Here is a 20,000-nt window from a genome sequence, read left to right as displayed (position 1 = left end):
CAGCACTGACCCTCCCCACACAGTGCAGCGCTCCCTCAGCACTGACCCTCCCCACACAGTGCAGGGCTCCCTCAGCACTGACCCTCCCCACACAGTGCGGGGCTCCCTCAGCACTGACCCTCCCCACACAGTGCGGCGCTCCCTCAGCACTGACCCTCCCCACATAGTGCGGCGCTCCCTCAGCACTGACCCTCCCCGCACACAGTGCGGCGCTCCCTCAGTACCAACCCTCCACACACAGTGCGGCGCTCCCTCAGCACTGACCCTCCCCACACACAGTGCGGCGCTCCCTCAGCACTGACCCTCCCCACACAGTGCGGCGCTCCCTCAGCACTGACCCTCCCCACACAGTGCGGCGCTCCCTCAGCACTGACCCTCCCCACACAGTGCGGCGCTCCCTCAGCACTGACCCTCCCCACACAGTGCGGCGCTCCCTCAGCACTGACCCTCCCCACACAGTGCGGCGCTCCCTCAGCACTGACCCTCCCCACACACAGTGCGGCGCTCCCTCAGCACTGACCCTCCCCACACACAGTGCGGCGCTCCCTCAGCACCGACCCTCCCCACACAGTGCGGCGCTCCCTCAGCACCGACCCTCCCCACACAGTGCGGGACTCCCTCAGCACTGACCCTCCCCACACACAGTGCGGCGCTCCCTCAGCACTGACCCTCCCCACACAGTGCAGCACTCCCTCAGCACCGACCCTCCCCACACAGTGCGGCGCTCCCTCAGCACCGACCCTCCCCACACAGTGCGGCGCTCCCTCAGCACCGACCTTCCCCACACACAGTGCGGCGCTCCCTCAGCACTGACCCTCCCCACACACAGTGCGGCGCTCCCTCAGCACTGACCCTCCCCACACACAGTGCGGTGCTCCCTCAGCACCGACCCTCCCCACACACAGTGCGGCGCTCCCTCAGCACCGACCCTCCCCACACATAGTGCTGCGCTCCCTGAATAACACCTCAGGAGGGGGTGCGGGAGTGCCAGCAGTGGGAAATTAGCTTCTGAGGTGGGCACGCGAAGCCGTGACTCAGACTGGGGAGGGTTCGCCACCGCCTGACACATCGAGGACACTCCCTCTGGGTGTCTTCCCCTCCGTTTAGCTGCCCGCAGTATTGCTGTTTAATTGCCACTTAAGTCTAATTGTCAAGTGGCACATTTGCTAAACCATCTAATCACGGTAATTTAAAAGCCACGGTAATTTAAAAATCCAGCCAGCTCAAACCCGACTGACACACTTCCACGTCATCACAGCCCCTGGCCCAGCGCGTCCTGGGACCCGACTTGAGACGTTTCTCCCAGCTCTTGTGGACAGTTCCCTACCCTGCCCTCAGGCTGTGCGAATAACATCTGTAACTGCCGAACACGATACCAGCGTGTCAGAGATCTGGCAGAGAGATTAGATTTGATTTATTATTTGTCACGTGTATTTTTTCGCAGTGGAAAGTATTATCCCTTGCGCGCTGTGCAGACAAAACATACCAAAGCTTTCTGGATCGCTAACAACATGTCGTGGTTATCCACCCCCCATGCCGACACTACAGTTAAGAAACCCCCACCAATGCCTCTACTTTCTCAGAAGACTGAGGAAATTTGGCATGTCCGCTACGGACTCTCACCAACTTTTACAGATGCCCCATAGAAAGCATTCTTTCTGGTTGGATCACAGCTCGGTCTGGGCTCCTGCTCTGCCCAAGACCGCAAGGAACTGTACAGGTATCTCCCTAAGAGAGTGAGAGAGATGGGACTGAGAGACACCAGTCAGTGTACAGATATCTCCCTGAGAGAGAGAGAGAGGACCGAGAGACACCAGTCAGTGTACAGATATCTCCCTGAGAGAGAGAGAGGGGACTGAGAGACACCAGTCAGTGTACAGATATCTCCCTGAGAGAGAGGGGACTGAGAGACACCAGTCAGTGTACAGATATCTCCCTGAGAGAGAGAGGGGACTGAGAGACACCAGTCAGTGCACAGATATCTCCCTGAGAGAGAGGGGACTGAGAGACACCAGTCAGTGCACAGATATCTCCCTGAGAGAGAGAGAGAGAGGGGACTGAGAGACACCAGTCAGTGTACAGATATCTCCCTGAGAGAGAGAGAGAGGGGACTGAGAGACACCAGTCAGTGTACAGATAACTCCCTGAGAGAGAGAGAGGGGACTGAGAGACACCAGTCAGTGCACAGATATCTCCCTGAGAGAGAGGGGACTGAGAGACACCAGTCAGTGTACAGATATCTCCCTGAGAGAGAGAGAGGGGACTGAGAGACACCAGTCAGTGTACAGATATCTCCCTGAGAGAGAGGGGACTGAGAGACACCAGTCAGTGTACAGATATCTCCCTGAGAGAGAGAGGGGACTGAGAGACACCAGTCAGTGTACAGATATCTCCCTGAGAGAGAGGGGACTGAGAGACACCAGTCAGTGTACAGATATCTCCCTGAGTGAGAGAGGGGACTGAGAGACACCAGTCAGTGTACAGATATCTCCCTGAGTGAGAGAGGGGACTGAGAGACACCAGTCAGTGTACAGATATCTCCCTGAGAGAGAGAGGGGACTGAGAGACACCAGTCAGTGTACAGATATCTCCCTGAGTGAGAGAGGGGACTGAGAGACACCAGTTAGTGTACAGATATCTCCCTGAGAGAGAGAGAGAGAGGGGACTGAGAGACACCAGTCAGTGTACCAATATCTCCCTGAGAGAGAGGGGACCGAGAGACACCAGTCAGTGTACAGATATCTCCCTGAGAGAGAGGGGACCGAGAGACACCAGTCAGTGTACAGATATCTCCCTGAGAGAGAGAGAGAGGGGACTGAGAGACACCAGTCAGTGTACAGATATCACCCTGAGAGAGAGAGAGAGGACTGAGAGACACCAGTCAGTGTACAGATATCTCCCTGAGAGAGAGAGAGGGGACTGAGAGACACCAGTCAGTGTACAGATATCTCCCTGAGAGAGAGAGAGAGGACTGAGAGACACCAGTCAGTGTACAGATATCTCCCTGAGAGAGAGAGAGGGGACTGAGAGACACCAGTCAGTGTACAGATATCTCCCTGAGAGAGAGGGGACTGAGAGACACCAGTCAGTGCACAGATATCTCCCTGAGAGAGAGAGAGAGAGAGGGGACTGAGAGACACCAGTCAGTGTACAGATATCTCCCTGAGAGAGAGATAGAGGTGACTGAGAGACACCAGTCAGTGTACAGATATCTCCCTGAGAGAGAGGAGACTGAGAGACACCAGTCAGTGTACAGATATCTCCCTGAGAGAGAGGAGACTGAGAGACACCAGTCAGTGTACAGATATCTCCCTGAGAGAGAGAGAGGGAACTGAGAGACACCAGTCAGTGTACAGATATCTCCCTGAGAGAGAGAGAGGGGACTGTCAGACACCAGTCAGTGTACAGATATCTCCCTGAGAGAGAGGGGACTGAGAGACACCAGTCAGTGTACAGATATCTCCCTGAGAGAGAGAGAGAGGGGGGACTGAGAGACACCAGTCAGTGTACAGATATCCCCCTGAGAGAGAGAGAGGAGACTGAGAGACACCAGTCAGTGTACAGATATCTCCCTGAGAGAGAGAGAGGGAACTGAGAGACACCAGTCAGTGTACAGATATCTCCCTGAGAGAGAGAGGGGACTGAGAGACACCAGTCAGTGTACAGATACCTCCCTGAGAGAGAGGGGACTGAGAGACACCAGTCAGTGTACAGATATCTCCCTGAGAGAGAGGGGACTGAGAGACACCAGTCAGTGTACGATATCTCCCTGAGAGAGAGAGAGGGGACTGAGAGACACCAGTCAGTGTACAGATATCTCCCTGAGAGAGAGAGGGGACTGAGAGACACCAGTCAGTGTACAGATATCTCCCTGAGAGAGAGAGAGGGGACTGAGAGACACCAGTCAGTGTACAGATATCTCCCTGAGAGAGAGAGAGAGGGGACTGAGAGACACCAGTCAGTGTACAGATATCTCCCTGAGAGAGAAAGAGGGGACTGAGAGACACCAGTCAGTGTACAGATATCTCCCTGAGAGAGAAAGAGGGGACTGAGAGACACCAGTCAGTGTACAGATATCTCCCTGAGAGAGAGAGAGGGGACTGAGAGACACCAGTCAGTGTACAGATATCTCCCTGAGAGAGAGAGAGGGGACTGAGAGACTCCGGCTCCTAATTCCTGCTTTTTTTCCTTTCCGTTCCGCTGCAGGATCCCCTGAGCACTTCCCGCTTCCCAAGCCAACCAAGAGAGCGCCCACCGTTCCTCCGAAAGTGCCGAAACCACCCACCAAGAACCCCTACCATCCCACCAAACCCTCATCCCCACACGCTCCCCGGATCTGTGACGGGAATGTGGATACAGTCGCCTCACTGCGGGGAGAAATCTTCGTCTTCAAGGTCAGTTCTCCGGCAGGTTGGGGGACGTCGGAATATCGGGAGCCGGGGCCTGGTGTTGTGTGGGGTGGGGGGGGGGGGGGAGGAGGCATCGCGTTCCTCCCCGGAATGACGGGATGGCGAACGGGTCCTCCGCTGGAACGTCGCTGGGAGCGCCGGGAATGCGGGGCTGGACCCCGGGGCCGGCTGCAAGGCTCGGAGCGGCCCACGGCCATTCTGGGATTTTGCCGGGCCTCGGGAACGCCGCCGGCGTTGCGGACCTGCAGGAATGTCGGGATGGGTCGTGGAAATTTGGGAATGTTGGGATGGGCGATGGGGATCCGGGAATGGCGGGATGGGCATTGGAGACCTGGGAAGGTCGGGATGGGCGTAGGACAACCCGGGAGTGTCGGGATGGGCGTTGGAGACCTGGGAATGTCGGGATGGGCACTGGGGACCTGGGAATGTTGGGGTGGAAGTTGGAGACCAGGAATGTTGGGATGGGTGGTGAAGATTCGGAAATGTTGGGATTGACGTTGGAGTCCCGGGAATGTCGTGATGAGCGGTGCAGATGAGTGATAGAAACCTGGGAATGCCGGGATGGATGTTGGAGACCGGGAATGCCAGGACCGATGACCTGAGAATGTGAGGATGGAGATTTGGGAATATCAGGATGGGCGATGGAGACTTGGGAATTTCAGGATGGACTTTGCAGACCTGGGAATGTCGGGATTGGTGACCTGGGAATGTCAGAATGGGAGACCTGGGAATGTTGGGATATAGGGAATGCCACATTGGCGTTGGAGACCTGGGAATGTCGGGATGGGTAATGACGACCTGGGAATGTCGGGTTGGGTAATGGAGACCTGGGAATGTCGGGTTGGGTAATGGAGACCTGGGAATGTCGGGATGGGTAATGGAGACCTGGGAATGTCGGTATGGGTAATGGAGACCTGGGAATGTCGGGATGGGTAATGGCGACCTGGGAATGTCGGGATGGGTAATGGAGACCTGGGAATGTCGGGATGGCCATTGGAAACCTGGGAATGTCGGGATGGCCATTGGAAACCTGGGAATGTCGGGATGGGTAATGGAGACCTGGGAATGTCAGGATTGGCCTTGAGAATCTTGGGAATGTCGGGGTGGACGTTGGAGACCGGGATGGGCGGCAGAGACCCGGGAATGTTGGAATATCGGGCAGAAGGCTTGGTCACTTCCCGGGGAGCGGAGGGGTAGGGTGCCTCGCGGAGGGATGGATGCGGGAGGAGGAGGGGGGAGGGGGTTACCCTCAGAGGTGCCAGGAGCGTTGGCATTTCCCAGGGCACAGCTGCGGGAGTCTGACTTCCTCTCCCCCCCCGTCTCTCTCTCCCCCTCTCCCCCTCCCCCTCCCCGCCCGACAGGAGAAGTGGTTCTGGAGAATCCGCGATAACCGGGTGCTGGACGGCTACCCGATGGCGATCGGGCACTTCTGGAGGGGTCTGCCTGCCAACATCAACGCAGCCTACGAGCGCAAGAACGGAGACTTCGTCTTCTTCAAAGGTGAGCCCGGCGTCCCGTCCGCCTCCCGGATCCCGGGATTAGGGGGGATGCAGACAACCAACCTCGGAAGGAGGGGAACGGAGGCTATTTTCCAAGTGGGGGAAACGCTCAGGAAATCAGGAGGGGGAGACTTGGGAGTCCATAAGAAATGGGAGCAGGAGTGGCTCCCTCGAGCCTACCCCACCATTCAACGGCTGATCTGATAGTGGGATCAGTTCCACTTTCTCCCGCTCTCTCCCCGGTCTATCAGAAACCTATCTACCCGTGACTTCAATATATTTAGCGAGGCAGCCTCCACCACTTCAACGGGCAGAGAATTCCAGAGATTCACCACCCTTTGAGTGAAGAAGTTCCTCCTCAACTCCGTTCTAAACCGCCCCCCCTTTATCTTGAGGCTGTGCCCCCTAGTCCTACTGTCCTTTCTGAGCGGGAAGAGTCTCTCCACCTCTATCCTATCCATCCCATTCATCATCTTATACGTCTCAATGAGATCTCCCCTCATTCTTCTAAACTCTAACGAGTACAAGCCCAGTTTATTCAGCCTCTCCTCATAGCTCAACCCCCTCAACTCCGGTATCAGCCTAGTAAACCTCCTCTGCACTCCCTCCAAGGCCAAAATATCCTTGCGCATTTGGAGGTTAGGAAGGGAAATGTAATGTTCGTGTTCACGTGGAGAGAATACCAGGGCAGGGATGGACTTCTGAGCGAGGGGGATTGAAAAACCTCCCTCTAATGTCTGTGTTGTACCTCTCCCCCCCTCACCTTAAGCCCCTCGGTGTAGAGAGTCTGCAGAAGGATCTAGATAGGCTGGGCGAATGGGCCAGGAACTGGCAAATGGAATTTAATGTTGGCAAGTGTGAGGTGGTCCACTTTGGTAGGAAGAATGGTAGGAAGGATTATTACTTACGGGGCGAAAAACTGCAGCAGGCGACGGTGCAGAGGGACCTGGGCGTCCTTGTGCATGAGTCGCAAAAACCCAGCCTGCAGGTGCAGCAGGTGGTCAGGAAGGCGAATGGGATGCTGGCCTTCATAGCGAGGGGGATTGAATATAAAAGTAGGGAGGTCTTGCTGCAGCTGTATAGGGCATTGGTGAGGCCGCAGCTGGAGTACTGTGTGCAGTTTTGGGCGCCGTACTTGCGCAAGGATATTTTGGCCTTGGAGGGAGTGCAGAGGAGGTTTACTAGGCTGATGCCGGAGTTGAGGGGGTTGAGCTATGAGGAGAGGCTGAATAAACTAGGCTTGTACTCGTTAGAGTTTAGAAGAATGAGGGGAGATCTCATTGAGACGTATAAGATGATGAATGGGATGGATAGGATAGAGGTGGAGAGACTCTTCCCGCTCAGAAAGGACAGTAGGACTAGGGGGCACAACCTCAAGATAAAGGGGGGGGGCGGTTTAGAACGGAGTTGAGGAGGAACTTCTTCACTCAAAGGGTGGTGAATCTCTGGAATTCTCTGCCCGTTGAAGTGGTGGAGGCTGCCTCGCTAAATATATTTAAGACGCGGGTTGATGGGTTTTTGATAAGCGAGGGGATTAAGGGTTATGGGGAGAGGGCGGGAATGTGGAACTGAGACACGACAGATCAGCCATGATCTTATTGAATGGCGGGGCAGGCTCGAAGGGCTGGATGGCCTACTCCTGCTCCTATTTCTTATGTTCTTATAAAGCTCTGGGTCGGACCCCCCCCCCATTTGTGAGCAGTTTTGGGTCCCCCCGTATCTGAGGAAGGCCCTCGGAAAGGGCCCAGATGGAGGTTCGCGAGAACGATTCCTGGAATGATGAGCTTGAGGATTGGGTTGAGGTCTCGGGGGTCTGTCCTCGTTGGGAGTTTAGGAGGATGAGGGGGGTTTGGGGGCGGGGGGGGGGATCTTATTGAAACTTACAGGGAGGCCCTGGATAGAGTGGGAGGTGGAGAGGGAAAAACTCCAACCCGAGAGGGCACAACCTCAGGCGATCAGAGACGGGGAGGGATTTCTTCAGAGGGGAACCTGTGGAGGTGTTTGCCCCAGAGGAGGCCGGGTCCCTGGGTGTCTTTAAGACTGAGATAGATCGGTCCCTGATTAATAAGGGGATCACGGGGGAAAAGGCAGGGGAGTGGGGGATGAGAGAAATATCAGCCGTGATTGAATGGGGCAGCAGAATCGATGGGCAGAGTGGCCTAATCCTGCCCCACAAACAGGGTACACAAAGACACCAACTCAATTTACAAAATAATGGTTGGAATCCGAGACTTTACAGGTAATCAAGTCTTAAATGTACAGGGAGCGGGAGAGGGGGTTAAGCTCGGGTTAGAGAGATGTGTATTGTCTCTGAACTGTCCCGGGGCAGCTGGAGGGACCGTGTGGACGCTACGACTGAGAACGAACACCGCTGGACCATCACCAGGCAAGGCTGTTCCCTTCCGAGCAGGCCAAAGGGGGCCTTCACAAGAGTGTTGAGCAGAGACTGATAGCCAAGTTCCGCACACACGAGGATGGCCTCACCCGGGACCTTGGGTTCATGTCGCACTGTCTGTAACCCCCCCCGCGACTTGTCTGGGCTTGCAAAATCTCACTAACTGTCCAGTCTGGAGACAATACCCATCTCTCTAACCCGAGCTTAACCCCCCCTCTCCGCTCACATTGTCTGTACCTTTGAGACTTGATTACCTGGAAAGTCTCCCACCCTAACCATTATTGTGTAAATTGAGTTTGTATCTACATATACCCTGCTTGTGAACAGAACTCACCTAGCGAAGGGGCAGCAACAGTCCAAAACCTCGTGCTACCAAATAAACCTGCTGGGGTTTAACCTGGTTGTGAGATTTCTTAATGCAACGCATTAAAGGAGATATTAATGTTAGGGTTAAGGACTAGAGGAAGTGTTATTAGCGGTATAAAAGTTAGATGGCAGGTATTGATGGTAAGGAATGTAAGGCAAAGAGGGTGTTAATGTTAGGGTTAAGGACTAGAAGAAGTGTTATTTGCGGTATAGAAGTTAGATGGCAGGTATCAATGGTAAGGAATGTAAGGCAAAGGGGGTGTTAATGTTAGGGTTAAGGACTAGAGGAAGTGCTATTAGCGGTATAAAAGTTAGATGGCAGGTATTGATGGTAAGGAATGTAAGGCAAAGAGGGTATTAATGTTAGGGTTAAGGACTAGAGGAAGTGTTATTAGCGGTATAAAAGTTAGATGGCAGGTATTGATGGTAAGGAATGTAAGGCAAAGAGGGTATTAATGTTAGGGTTAAGGACTAGAGGAAGTGTTATTAGCGGTATAAAAGTTAGATGGCAGGTATAGATGGTAAGGAATGTAAGGCAAAGAGGGTGTTAATGTTAGGGTTAAGGACTAAAAGAAGTGTTATTTGCGGTATAGAAGTTAGATGGCAGGTATCAATGGTAAGGAATGTAAGGCAAAGGGGGTGTTAATGTTAGGGTTAAGGACTAGAGGAAGTGTTATTAGCGGTATAAAAGTTAGACGGCAGGTATAGATGGTAAGGAATGTAAGGCAAAGAGGGTGTTAATGTTAGGGTTAAGGACTAAAAGAAGTGTTATTTGCGGTATAGAAGTTAGATGGCAGGTATCAATGGTAAGGAATGTAAGGCAAAGGGGGTGTTAATGTTAGGGTTAAGGACTAGAGGAAGTGTTATTAGCGGTATAAAAGTTAGACAGCAGGTATTGATGGTAAGGAACATAAGGCAAAGAGGGTGTTAATGTTAGGGTTAAGGACTAGAGGAAGTGTTATTAGCGGTATAAAAGTTAGATGGCAGGTATTGATGGTAAGGAACAGAAGGCAAAGAGGGTGTTAATGTTAGGGTTAAGGACTAGAGGAAGTGTTATTAGCGGTATAAAAGTTAGATGGCAGGTATTGATGGTAAGGAATGTAAGGCAAAGAGGGTGTTAATGTTAGGGTTAAGGACTAGAGGAAGTGTTATTTGCGGTATAAAAGTTAGATGGCAGGTATCGATCATGGCTACCTCCCGCTCTTGCCTGGGTAAACCGATATTCTTTCCTCTCTTGTCTCCCTCTCCCCCCCCTCGGCAGGCGACCGGTTCTGGGTGTTCAAGGAGGCCATTTTGCAGCCCGGTTACCCGAGGAACCTGAGGGACATGGGGGCCCAGCTGCCCAAGGACCGGATCGACGCTGCGCTATCGTGGAACGCCAACGGCAAGACCTACTTCTTCCGGGGCAACAAGTGAGTTGCGGGAGGCGAGGCGGGGGGGGGCAGGGAGGATCCCGGTGGGGGAGTTTTGGGGGTGGGGGATTGGGGAAAGACATCATTGAATCCAAGATGGCCGCCAGCCACGGGATTGGCGGGGGGGGGGTGGCACTGACCGCTGGACGGGCGGGCGGCCAGTGCCCGGGAGGAGGGAGGCCGTCATCCCAATTGGCGTGACGGACTGGGTATGAGTGGGACGGGAGAGGGGCGTTCCAAGATGGCCGCCGCCGTCCTTGACGACGGGCCCGACAACGGGCTTCGGTCAGCTGTTGACCACCGGAGGGGCGGACGGGGACCCCCTTGGGGAGACAGGTCACGACCCCGGCACGCGTGACGGACCGGGCGAGGGGAGGGGAGGGGAGGGGAGGGCCGTCCCTGGATCCAAGATGGCCGCCGTCCACCATCAGCCGTGACCACAGGAATGGGGAGGCGACGAGCGCCGGATGGGCGGTCCGGGCCCGAGGGGAGGCAGGGCACGAGCCCAGTTCGCATGGCGAACCGGGGCGGGAGTGGGGAGGGCGTCCCTGCATCCAATATGGCCGCCGCTGAAGCTTGCCCTTGACGATGGTCCCGACGAGGGGCTTGACGAGCTGTTGACCGCCTTGACGGGCGGTCGGGGCCCCTGGAGAGCTGGCGATGGGGTTGGGGTGGCGGGGGGGGGGGGGGGGGCGGGGGCATCTCTGGATCCAAGATGGCCGCCGTCCACAATCGCCCACGACAACGGGGAACTACTGACCACCAGAGAGGGGTGGTGAGGGCCCGAGGGGAGACAGATCACGACCTCCCCCCCCCCCCCCCCCAACAATTCGCATGACGGACTGGACGGGGGAGGGGGGTAGGGTTGGGAGGAGGGCGTCCAAGATGGCCGCCGTCCACGGTCACCCTTGACAACGGTGATGGGGAGCTCCTGGGCGGGCAGGGTGGAGTCGGGGCAGGGTTGTGGTGGGAGTTGGGGGGGGGGGGGAACCATCTTGAAATGGTTGCCCAACCCCCCACCCCCCCCCCACCCAAACACATCCTGAGGCCTACTTTTGGATTTGGTCAACTGGAACCCTATCTGAGGCGTCTTTGGGGTGGTGCGGAGCCGGGGGGGGGGAGGGTGGGTGCTTTTTTATGTCCTGAGGGCCCCCCCCGCAACCCACCCGCCATTCGTAGGACCATCGCTTCAGTGGGAAATTCGACCGCGGGGGGCGCCGCGCGGAGGAGGCCGAGATTGAAGCCTGGGTGACGGCCTTCGGGAGCAAACCCTTCCGAATCCGCCCCCCCCCCCCCCACCCCCCCCGCCCCCCTCGATCCTGAGGCCTCACGAACCCAGCCACGGATGGGAGGGGAGGTGAGAGCGGGGCTGGGATCTTGCTGTGCGGGGTTGGAGTGGGGGTGGTCAGGGTTTCGAGCTTGCCGTGGTTGACCGTTGTCTGGTTTTGTCACCAATCCCCTCCCCCCCCGCGTCCCCGTCCTCCTCTCCAAACCTCCCACCCCACCACCTCCTCCCTGCACCCCTCCCCCGGACACCCAGATATTACCGATACAACGAGGATTCCCGCTCTGTGGATCCTGACTATCCAAAGCCCATCAACGTCTGGCAGGGAATCCCGGAATCTCCCAAAGCGGCGTTCAGTTCCACAGACAGAGGTAAGAGAGAGCATCGCTCTGTATCTAACCCCCCCGTGCTATACCTGTCCTGGGAGTGTTTGATGGGGGACAGAGTAGAGGGAGCTTTACTCTGTATCTAACCCCGTGCTGTACCTGTCCTGGGAGTGTTTGATGGGGGGGACAGTGTAGAGGGAGTTTTACTCTGTATCTAACCCTGTGCTGTACCCGTCCTGGGAGTGTTTGATGGGGACAGTGTAGAGAGAGCTTTACTCTGTATCTAACCCCGTGCTGTACCTGTCCTGGGAGTGTTTGATGGGGGGGACAGTGTAGAGGGAGCTTTACTCTGTATCTAACCCCGTGCTGTACCTGTCCTGGGAGTGTTTGATGGGGGGGACAGTGTAGAGGGAGCTTTACTCTGTATCTAACCCCCCCGCGCTGTACCTGTCCTGGGAGTGTTTGATGGGGGGACAGTGTAGAGGGAGCTTTACTCTGTATCTAACCCCGTGATGTACCTGTCCTGGGAGTGTTTGATGGGGGGGACAGTGTAGAGGGAGCTTTACTCTGTATCTAACCCCGTGATGTACCTGTCCTGGGAGTGTTTGATGGGGGGGACAGTGTAGAGGGAGCTTTACTCTGTATCTAACCCCGTGATGTACCTGTCCTGGGAGTGTTTGATGGGGGGACAGTGTAGAGGGAGCTTTACTCTGTATCTAACCCCGTGCTGTACCTGTCCTGGGAGTGTTTGAAGGGGGACAGTGTAGAGGGAGCTTTACTCTGTATCTAACCCCGTGCTGTCCCTGTCCTGGGAGTGTTTGATGGGGGGGACAGTGTAGAGGGAGCTTTACTCTGTATCTAACCCTGTGCTGTACCTGTCCTGGGAGTGTTTGATGGGGGGGACAGTGTAGAGGGAGCTTTACTCTGTATCTAACCCCGTGCTGTCCCTGTCCTGGGAGTGTTTGATGGGGGGGACAGCGTAGAGGGAGCTTTACTCTGTATCTAACCCCGTGCTGTCCCTGTCCTGGGAGTGTTTGATGGGGGGACAGTGTAGAGGGAGCTTTACTCTGTATCTAACCCCGTGCTGTACCTGTCCTGGGAGTGTTTGAAGGGGGGAACCGTGTCGAATGTATGGGGGGGGGTGAGATTTCCTTTGCTGTTGTCACACACACATTTGAAAAGATGGAGAGAGAAAAATATCTCTGTATCTCTGTCCCAAAAGTGCAATCCCAAATTTTAACACAGTGCCCCCTCGCTCTGAACTCACACAGAAACAGAAACATCCTCATCGACACCGTCCCGAATGTTATAGACTTCATTCAAGCCACCCTCACTCTCTAAACTCCATCTTTGGACACTAAGGGACAATTTAGCATGGCCAATCCACCCTAACCTACACATCTTTGGACACTAAGGGACAATTTAGCACGGCCAATCCACCCTAACCTACACATCTTTGGACACTATGGGACAATTTAGCATGGCCAATCCACCCTAACCTACACATCTTTGGACACTAAGGGACAATTTAGCACGGCCAATCCACCCTAACCTGCACATCTTTGGACACTAAGGGACAATTTAGCATGGCCAATCCACCCTAACCTACACATCTTTGGACACTAAGGGACAATATAGCACGGCCAATCCACCCTAACCTACACATCTTTGGACACTAAGGGACAATTTAGCACGGCCAATCCACTCTAACCTACACATCTTTGGACACTAAGGGACAATTTAGCACGGCCAATCCACCCTAACCTACACATCTTTGGACACTAAGGGACAATTTAGCACGGCCAATCCCCCCTAACCTACACATCTTTGGACACTAAGGGACAATTTAGCACGGCCAATCCACCCTAACCTACACATCTTTGGACACTAAGGGACAATTTAGCATGGTCAATCCACCCTAACCTACACATCTTTGGACACTAAGGGACAATTTAGCACGGCCAATCCACCCTAACCTACACATCTTTGGACACTAAGGGACAATTTAGCACGGCCAATCCACCCTAACCTACACATCTTTGGACACTAAGGGACAATTTAGCATGGCCAATCCACCCTAACCTACACATCTTTGGACACTGAGGGACAATTTAGCACGGCCAATCCACCCTAACCTACACATCTTTGGACACTAAGGAACAATTTAGCATGGCCAATCCACCCTAACCTACACATCTTTGGACACTAAGGGACAATTTAGCACGGCCAATCCACCCTAACCTACACATCTTTGGACACTAAGGGACAATTTAGCACGGCCAATCCACCCTAACCTACACATCTTTGGACACTAAGGGACAATTTAGCATGGCCAATCCACCTAACCTACACATCTTTGGACACTAAGGGACAATTTAGCATGGCCAATCCCCCCTAACCTACACATCTTTGGACACTAAGGGACAATTTAGCATGGTCAATCCACCCTAACTTACACATCGTTGGACACTAAGGGACAATTTAGCATGGCCAATCCACCCTAACCTACACATCTTTGGACACTAAGGGACAATTTAGCATGGCCAATCCACCCTAACCTACACATCTTTGGGACACTAAGGGACAATTTAGCATGGCCAATCCACCCTAACCTACACATCTTTGGACACTAAGGGACAATTTAGCATGGCCAATCCACCCTAACCTACACATCTTTGGGTAATAAGGGTTAGGGAGGGGCTGTTGTGTGGATGCTGCCTTCTTTTTCTAACCTGATGTTTCTCTCTACCCCCCCACAGCCTTCACGTTCTTTGTTAAGGGTAACCGATACTGGAAGTTTAATAATCAGAATCTGAAGGTGGAACCCGGATACCCCAAGTCCTTACTCCGGGATTGGTTCAATTGTCACGCTGGCCCCGATCTGGACAGAGATGAGGAGATCGTGGTGGAGGTGGACGAGACAGACTTGGGCATTAACCCGGCTGCCATCATTGTTCCCGTCCTTCTCCTGATGTGCGTGGTTGTCTTGGCGTGTTTGGTCATCATTTTCAAACGCAACGGAACTCCCAAACGTCTGCTGTACTGTCACCGTTCTTTGCTTGACAAGGTGTGAGACCCTCCCCCATACCCCCCCCACAACCCAGTGAAACCGCCTCCCAACCCCCACCCTCTACATTTCTCCGAGACCCCCCAGCGAAACCGCCTCCCAGCTCCCACCCTCTACATTTCTCCGAGACCCCCCCAGCGAAACTGCCTCCCAGCTCCCACCCTCTACATTTCTCCGAGACCCCCCAGCGAAACTGCTTCCCAGCTCCCACCCTCTACATTTCTCCGAGACCCCCCAGCGAAACTGCCTCCCAGCTCCCACCCTCTACACTTTCTCCGAGACACCCCAGCGAAACTGCTTCCCAGCTCCCACCCTCTACATTTCTCCGAGACCCCCCAGCGAAACTGCCTCCCAGCTCCCACCGTCTACACTTTCTCCGAGACCCCGCAGCAAAACTGCCTCCCAGCTCCCACCCTCTATTACTTACGTGGCGAAAAACTGCAGCAGGCGACGGTGCAGAGGGACCTCGGGGTCCTTGTGCATGAGTCGCAAAAACCCAGCCTGCAGGTGCAGCAGGTGGTCAGGAAGGTGAATGGGATGCTGGCCTTCATAGCGAGGGGGATTGAATATAAAAGTAGGGAGGTCTTGCTGCAGCTGTATAGGGCATTGGTGAGGCCGCAGCTGGAGTACTGTGTGCAGTTTTGGGCGCCGTACTTACGCAAGGATATTTTGGCCTTGGAGGGAGTGCAGAGGAGGTTTACTAGGCTGATACCGGAGTTGAGGGGGTTGAGCTATGAGGAGAGGCTGAATAAACTAGGCTTGTACTCGTTAGAGTTTAGAAGAATGAGGGGAGATCTCATTGAGACGTATAAGATGATGAATGGGATGGATAGGATAGAGGTGGAGAGACTCTTCCCGCTCAGAAAGGACAGTAGGACTAGGGGGCACAGCCTCAAGATAAAGGGGGGGCGGTTTAGAATGGAGTTGAGGAGGAACTTCTTCACTCAAAGGGTGGTGAATCTCTGGAATTCTCTGCCCGTTGAAGTGGTGGAGGCTGCCTCGCTAAATATTTTTAAGACGCGGGTTGATGGGTTTTTGATAAGAGAGGGGATTAAGGGTTATGGGGAGAGGGCGGGAAGGTGGAACTGAGCCACGACAGATCAGCCGTGATCTTATTGAATGGCGGGGCAGGCTCGAAGGGCTAGATGGCCGACTCCTGCTCCTATTTCTTATGTTCTTATGTTCTCTACACTTTCCCCGAGACCCCCCAGCGAAACTGCCTCCCAGCTCCCATCCTCTACACTTTCTCCGAGACCCCCCAGCGAAACTGCTTCCCAGCTCCCACCCTCTACACTTTCTCCGAGACCCCCCAGCGAAACTGCTTCCCAGCTCCCACCCTCTACACTTTCTCCGAGACCCCCCAGCAAAACTGCCTCCCACCCTCTACACTTTCCCCGAGACCCCCCAGTGAAACTGCCTCCCACCCTCTACACTTTCTCCGAGACCCCTCAGCAAAACTGCCTCCCACCCTCTACACTTTCCCCGAGACTCCCCAGCGAAACTGCCTCCCACCCTCTACACTTTCTCCGAGAACCCCCCCCCAGCGAAACTGCCTCCCAGCTCCCACCCTCTACACTTGACCCAAGATCCCCCAGCGAAACTTCCTCCCTCCTTCTATATCCTCTCTGAAACCCCCCCCAGCGAAACTTCCTTCCACTCCCTATACCGTCTCTGAGACCCCCTCAGTGTAACTGCCTCCCAGCTACCACCCCCCACCCCTTCCCTGAAACTCCTCTGAACCTCCTCCAAATACTCTCCCTCAAAACCTGCTCCCTCCACGTTTCTCTCTGAACCCCTCAAACTTTACCAAGTTTCCTCCCTCGGAATCTCCCTCCAAAAGTGCCTCGGAATCTCCCTCCAAAAGTGCCTCAGAATCTCCCTCCAAAAGTGCCTCAGAATCTCCCTCCAGAGGTCCCTAGGAATCTCCCTCCAAAAGTGCCTCAGAATCTCCCTCCAAAAGTGCCTCAGAATCTCCCTCCAAAAGTGCCTCGGAATCTCCCTCCAAATCGTCTCTGAAACCACCCCCCTCATCTCCTCCCCATCGACCTCCAAAAAAAACTTCCCCCTCATCCAGCCCTTCCACCCTCTCTCCCCCTCCGTTCTCTTCCCCTCACCGTTCTGCCTCCTCTCCCGTGGCCCCCTTTCCTTCCCTTCCCTCCCTCCTCCGCGCCCCCCCCCCCCCCCCCCACCCCCCAGCCCCGTCTCTTCCCTCAGTCGGGCCTGCGTCTCGAGTAGAATCGCTCACTGCTCTCTTGCCTCCACTATCCCTCCCTCCCTCCCTCCCTACCGCCAACCCTCCCTCCCTCCCTCCCTCCCTCAACGCCTCACCACTTCCGTTGACACGGTTGGCGTGTTAACAGGGTAAATGTGGAGCCTGGGGAACTGGGCCCGTTGACCTTCCGGTCCACTTTGACCTGTGGGTGGGGTCGTGCGAGGGAGGGCGGGGGGGGGGGGTGGAGGGTGGGGGGTAGGGCTGAACGGGGAAGGCCGCCACCTTTGACCTCTCGGGGTTGACCCTTGCTGCACTTAATTGGCCGAACGTCATTGGCGTCCATGGATGAGTTGGCGCTGGCGGCCATCTTGGGGGCAAGGGTTGGGTGTTGGGCTGGGGTGAGGTGGGGGTGGGGGGAGGGGGGGGGCAGGTTGGAATGGGTTGGGGGGAGGAGGGGGGTGAGACCAGTACTGACTGGGGGCGGGGGGTGACCTTAGACCTCAGCCCCGCCTCCATTGCCAGGTTCAAAGGCCAACTCTCTAACCTTGAACCTCTAGGCCGAGGCTGGCTGGTTGGCGGGGGGGGATGGTGGGGTGGGGTTGGGGGGGGGGGGGTCACGTGTGGAGTTGGGGGTCTAAATTGTCCCCCTCAGCTCGTCCCAGTTGCCCGTGTTTGGCCCATACCCCTCTATACCCACCTTACCCATGTAACTATCCAAATTTACAATTGTGCCCACCTCTACTACTGCCTCTCGTTCCCGACACTCTGGGTGAAACATTTGCCCCCTCTGGACCCTCTCCCCTTAAACCCTCTAGTTTTAGACTCCCCTACCTTTGGGGGAAAAGATATTGACTATCTCGCTGATCTGTGCCCCCCATTATTTTATAGACCTCTATAAGATCACCCCTCTACGCTCCAGAGAAAAAACTCCCAGTTTATCCAGCCTCTCCTTCTAACCCCCTCGCATCCTGGTAAATCTTTTTTCTACGCTCTTCCTAGTTTAATCCTTTCTATAATAGGGTGACCGGAACCCTACAGAAGTACGTGGCCTTACCAATGTCTTGTACAACTTCAACAAGACGTCCCAACTCCTGTATCCAATGTTCTCAGAGAGGCCTTGGACTCTCAGAACCCTTCCCCCTCCCCCGATAAACCTCCCTCCCCCCCTCAAAAGCTTTCCCCACACACACACACACACACACACACACGCAGCGTGGCGGAGACCCATTGCATCTGTGCTGGTCGCCGATCCCCCATCCTTCAGGGCCTCGTAATCCTCCAGTGCTCATTCAAACACTAGCGAATCGTTGTGAGAGATGCTGCCTCTTTCGGGCAGTTTAACCACCCCTCCCCCCCCGAGTCTCGGGTTGGGGGGGGTGGGGGAGGTTTGGAATGGACTCCCAAAGTCTGCCCCCACCCCCCCCCCCGCAACTTTCACCCCCCAACCCCCCAACCCCCGCAAAGGTCAGAGGGCAAAGGAAGAGAGGGATTCCCCCCCTACGTTACAGAACAGCCAAGATGGCGGCTCGCTTAAAGGTACAGTCCCTCCGAACCCTCGGCTCAGTGGAACCCAGGGGCCGCTTTCGTGTGTGTTTTTTTTTTATTATTATTAATAATAAATATTTTATGTGTGATTATTAAGGATAGAAAAAGATGTTCTTTCTCGTCGCTTTTTAGCCGTTGATTCACGCGGCCAATGCAACCTGCTGGCAAGGTGCTGGATTGGCCCTCCCTCCTTCCCCTCCCCTCCCTCCAGCCGACCCTCTGTACAAACCGTCTCTTTTGAAATTGTTTTTTAAAAAAGAGGAAAAATGGAAATGTAAAGAATTCTTTTTCTTGTTCGGTTGCGCGTCTTTTCCGGGTTTTAATGGTCGTCGACGTGTATAATTTAATCTCGCAGTCATTGGACAGAAATAAAGGGAATAAAACGAGCCTCCTCTTCTTGAACTGAGAAACTCGATTCGTCGCAGAGCCGGGGATCGGGCCGTTCGGCCCAACTCGTCCGTGTTGGCCTTCGTATTTGTAACCCTTAAGCTCGTCCCAGTTGCCCGCATTGGGCCCACATCCCCTCTATGCCCGTGTAACTATCCTTTTCCCCCGAGGAAAGTGTCATTGGATGGGAGGCTGGTTTGTGTGATGGATTGGGGGCTACGTTCACCACCCTTTTGTAGTTCCTTGCGGTCTTGGGCACAGCAGGATCCCAGACCGACATAGAAAGGATGCTTTCTATGGGGCATCTGTAAAATTGTCCCCACCTCTACTACTGCCTCTGGCAGCTCGTTCCAGACACTCACCACCCTCTGGGTGAAACAAATTGCCCCTCTGGACCCTCTCCTCTTAAACCCTCTAGTTTTAGCCTCCCCTACCTTTGGGGGAAAAGATATTGACTATCTCGCTGATCTGTGCCCCTCATTATTTTATAGACCTCTATAAGATCACCCCTCTACACTCCAGAGAAAAAAGTCCCAGTCTATCCCAGCCTCTCCTTATAACTCAATCCATCAAGTCCCCAGGAGCATCCTAGTAAATCTTTTCTGCACTCTTTCTAGTTTAATAATATCCTTTCTATAATAGGGTGACCAGAACTGTACACAGTATTCCAAGTGTGGCCTTACCAATGTCTTATACAACTTCAACAAGACGTCCCCAACTCCTGTATTCGATGATTAGTGTCGCAAATTTTTGATTTGATTTATTATTGTCACATGTATTGGGATACAGTGAAAAGTATTGTTTCTTGCGCGCTATACAGACAAAGCATACCATTCATAGAGAAGGAAAGGAGAGGGTGCAGAATGTAGTGTTACAGTCACAGCGAGGGTGTAGAGAAAGATCAGCTTAATGCGAGGTCGGTTCATTCAAAAGTCTGACAGCAGCAGGGAAGAAGCTGTTCTTGAGTCGGTCGGTACGGGACCTCAGACTTTTGTATCTTTTTCCCCCGACGGAAGAAGGTGGAAGAGAGAATGTCCGGGGTGTGTGGGGGGGGGGGGGGGGGGGGGGTCCTTAATTATACCGGCTGCTTTTCCCCC

At 54.5% G+C, this 20,000-nt stretch overlaps 1 protein-coding gene across 1 annotated transcript in view; it reads left to right on the top strand.

The window, feature by feature from the left end:
- Positions 1-15,253, top strand: part of LOC145340411 (matrix metalloproteinase-14-like) — a 23,413-nt gene extending 8,160 nt beyond the window's left edge. Inside the window, 5 exon segments of the mRNA XM_080184881.1 lie at positions 4,207-4,394; positions 5,771-5,909; positions 9,931-10,081; positions 11,622-11,737; positions 14,452-15,253. Coding sequence (XP_080041007.1) covers positions 4,207-4,394; positions 5,771-5,909; positions 9,931-10,081; positions 11,622-11,737; positions 14,452-14,765 — 908 coding nt within the window. The 3' untranslated portion in view covers positions 14,766-15,253.
- Positions 15,254-20,000: the final 4,747 nt, after the last annotated feature.

This window comes from Carcharhinus amblyrhynchos, unplaced genomic scaffold, assembly GCF_965287045.1.
Source record: "Carcharhinus amblyrhynchos unplaced genomic scaffold, sCarAmb.v2.hapA scaffold_988, whole genome shotgun sequence".
NCBI classification, from domain to species: Eukaryota; Metazoa; Chordata; class Chondrichthyes; order Carcharhiniformes; family Carcharhinidae; genus Carcharhinus; species Carcharhinus amblyrhynchos.
Note: the sequence above shows the minus strand (reverse complement) of the source record. Positions and strands in the feature narration are given on the sequence as shown.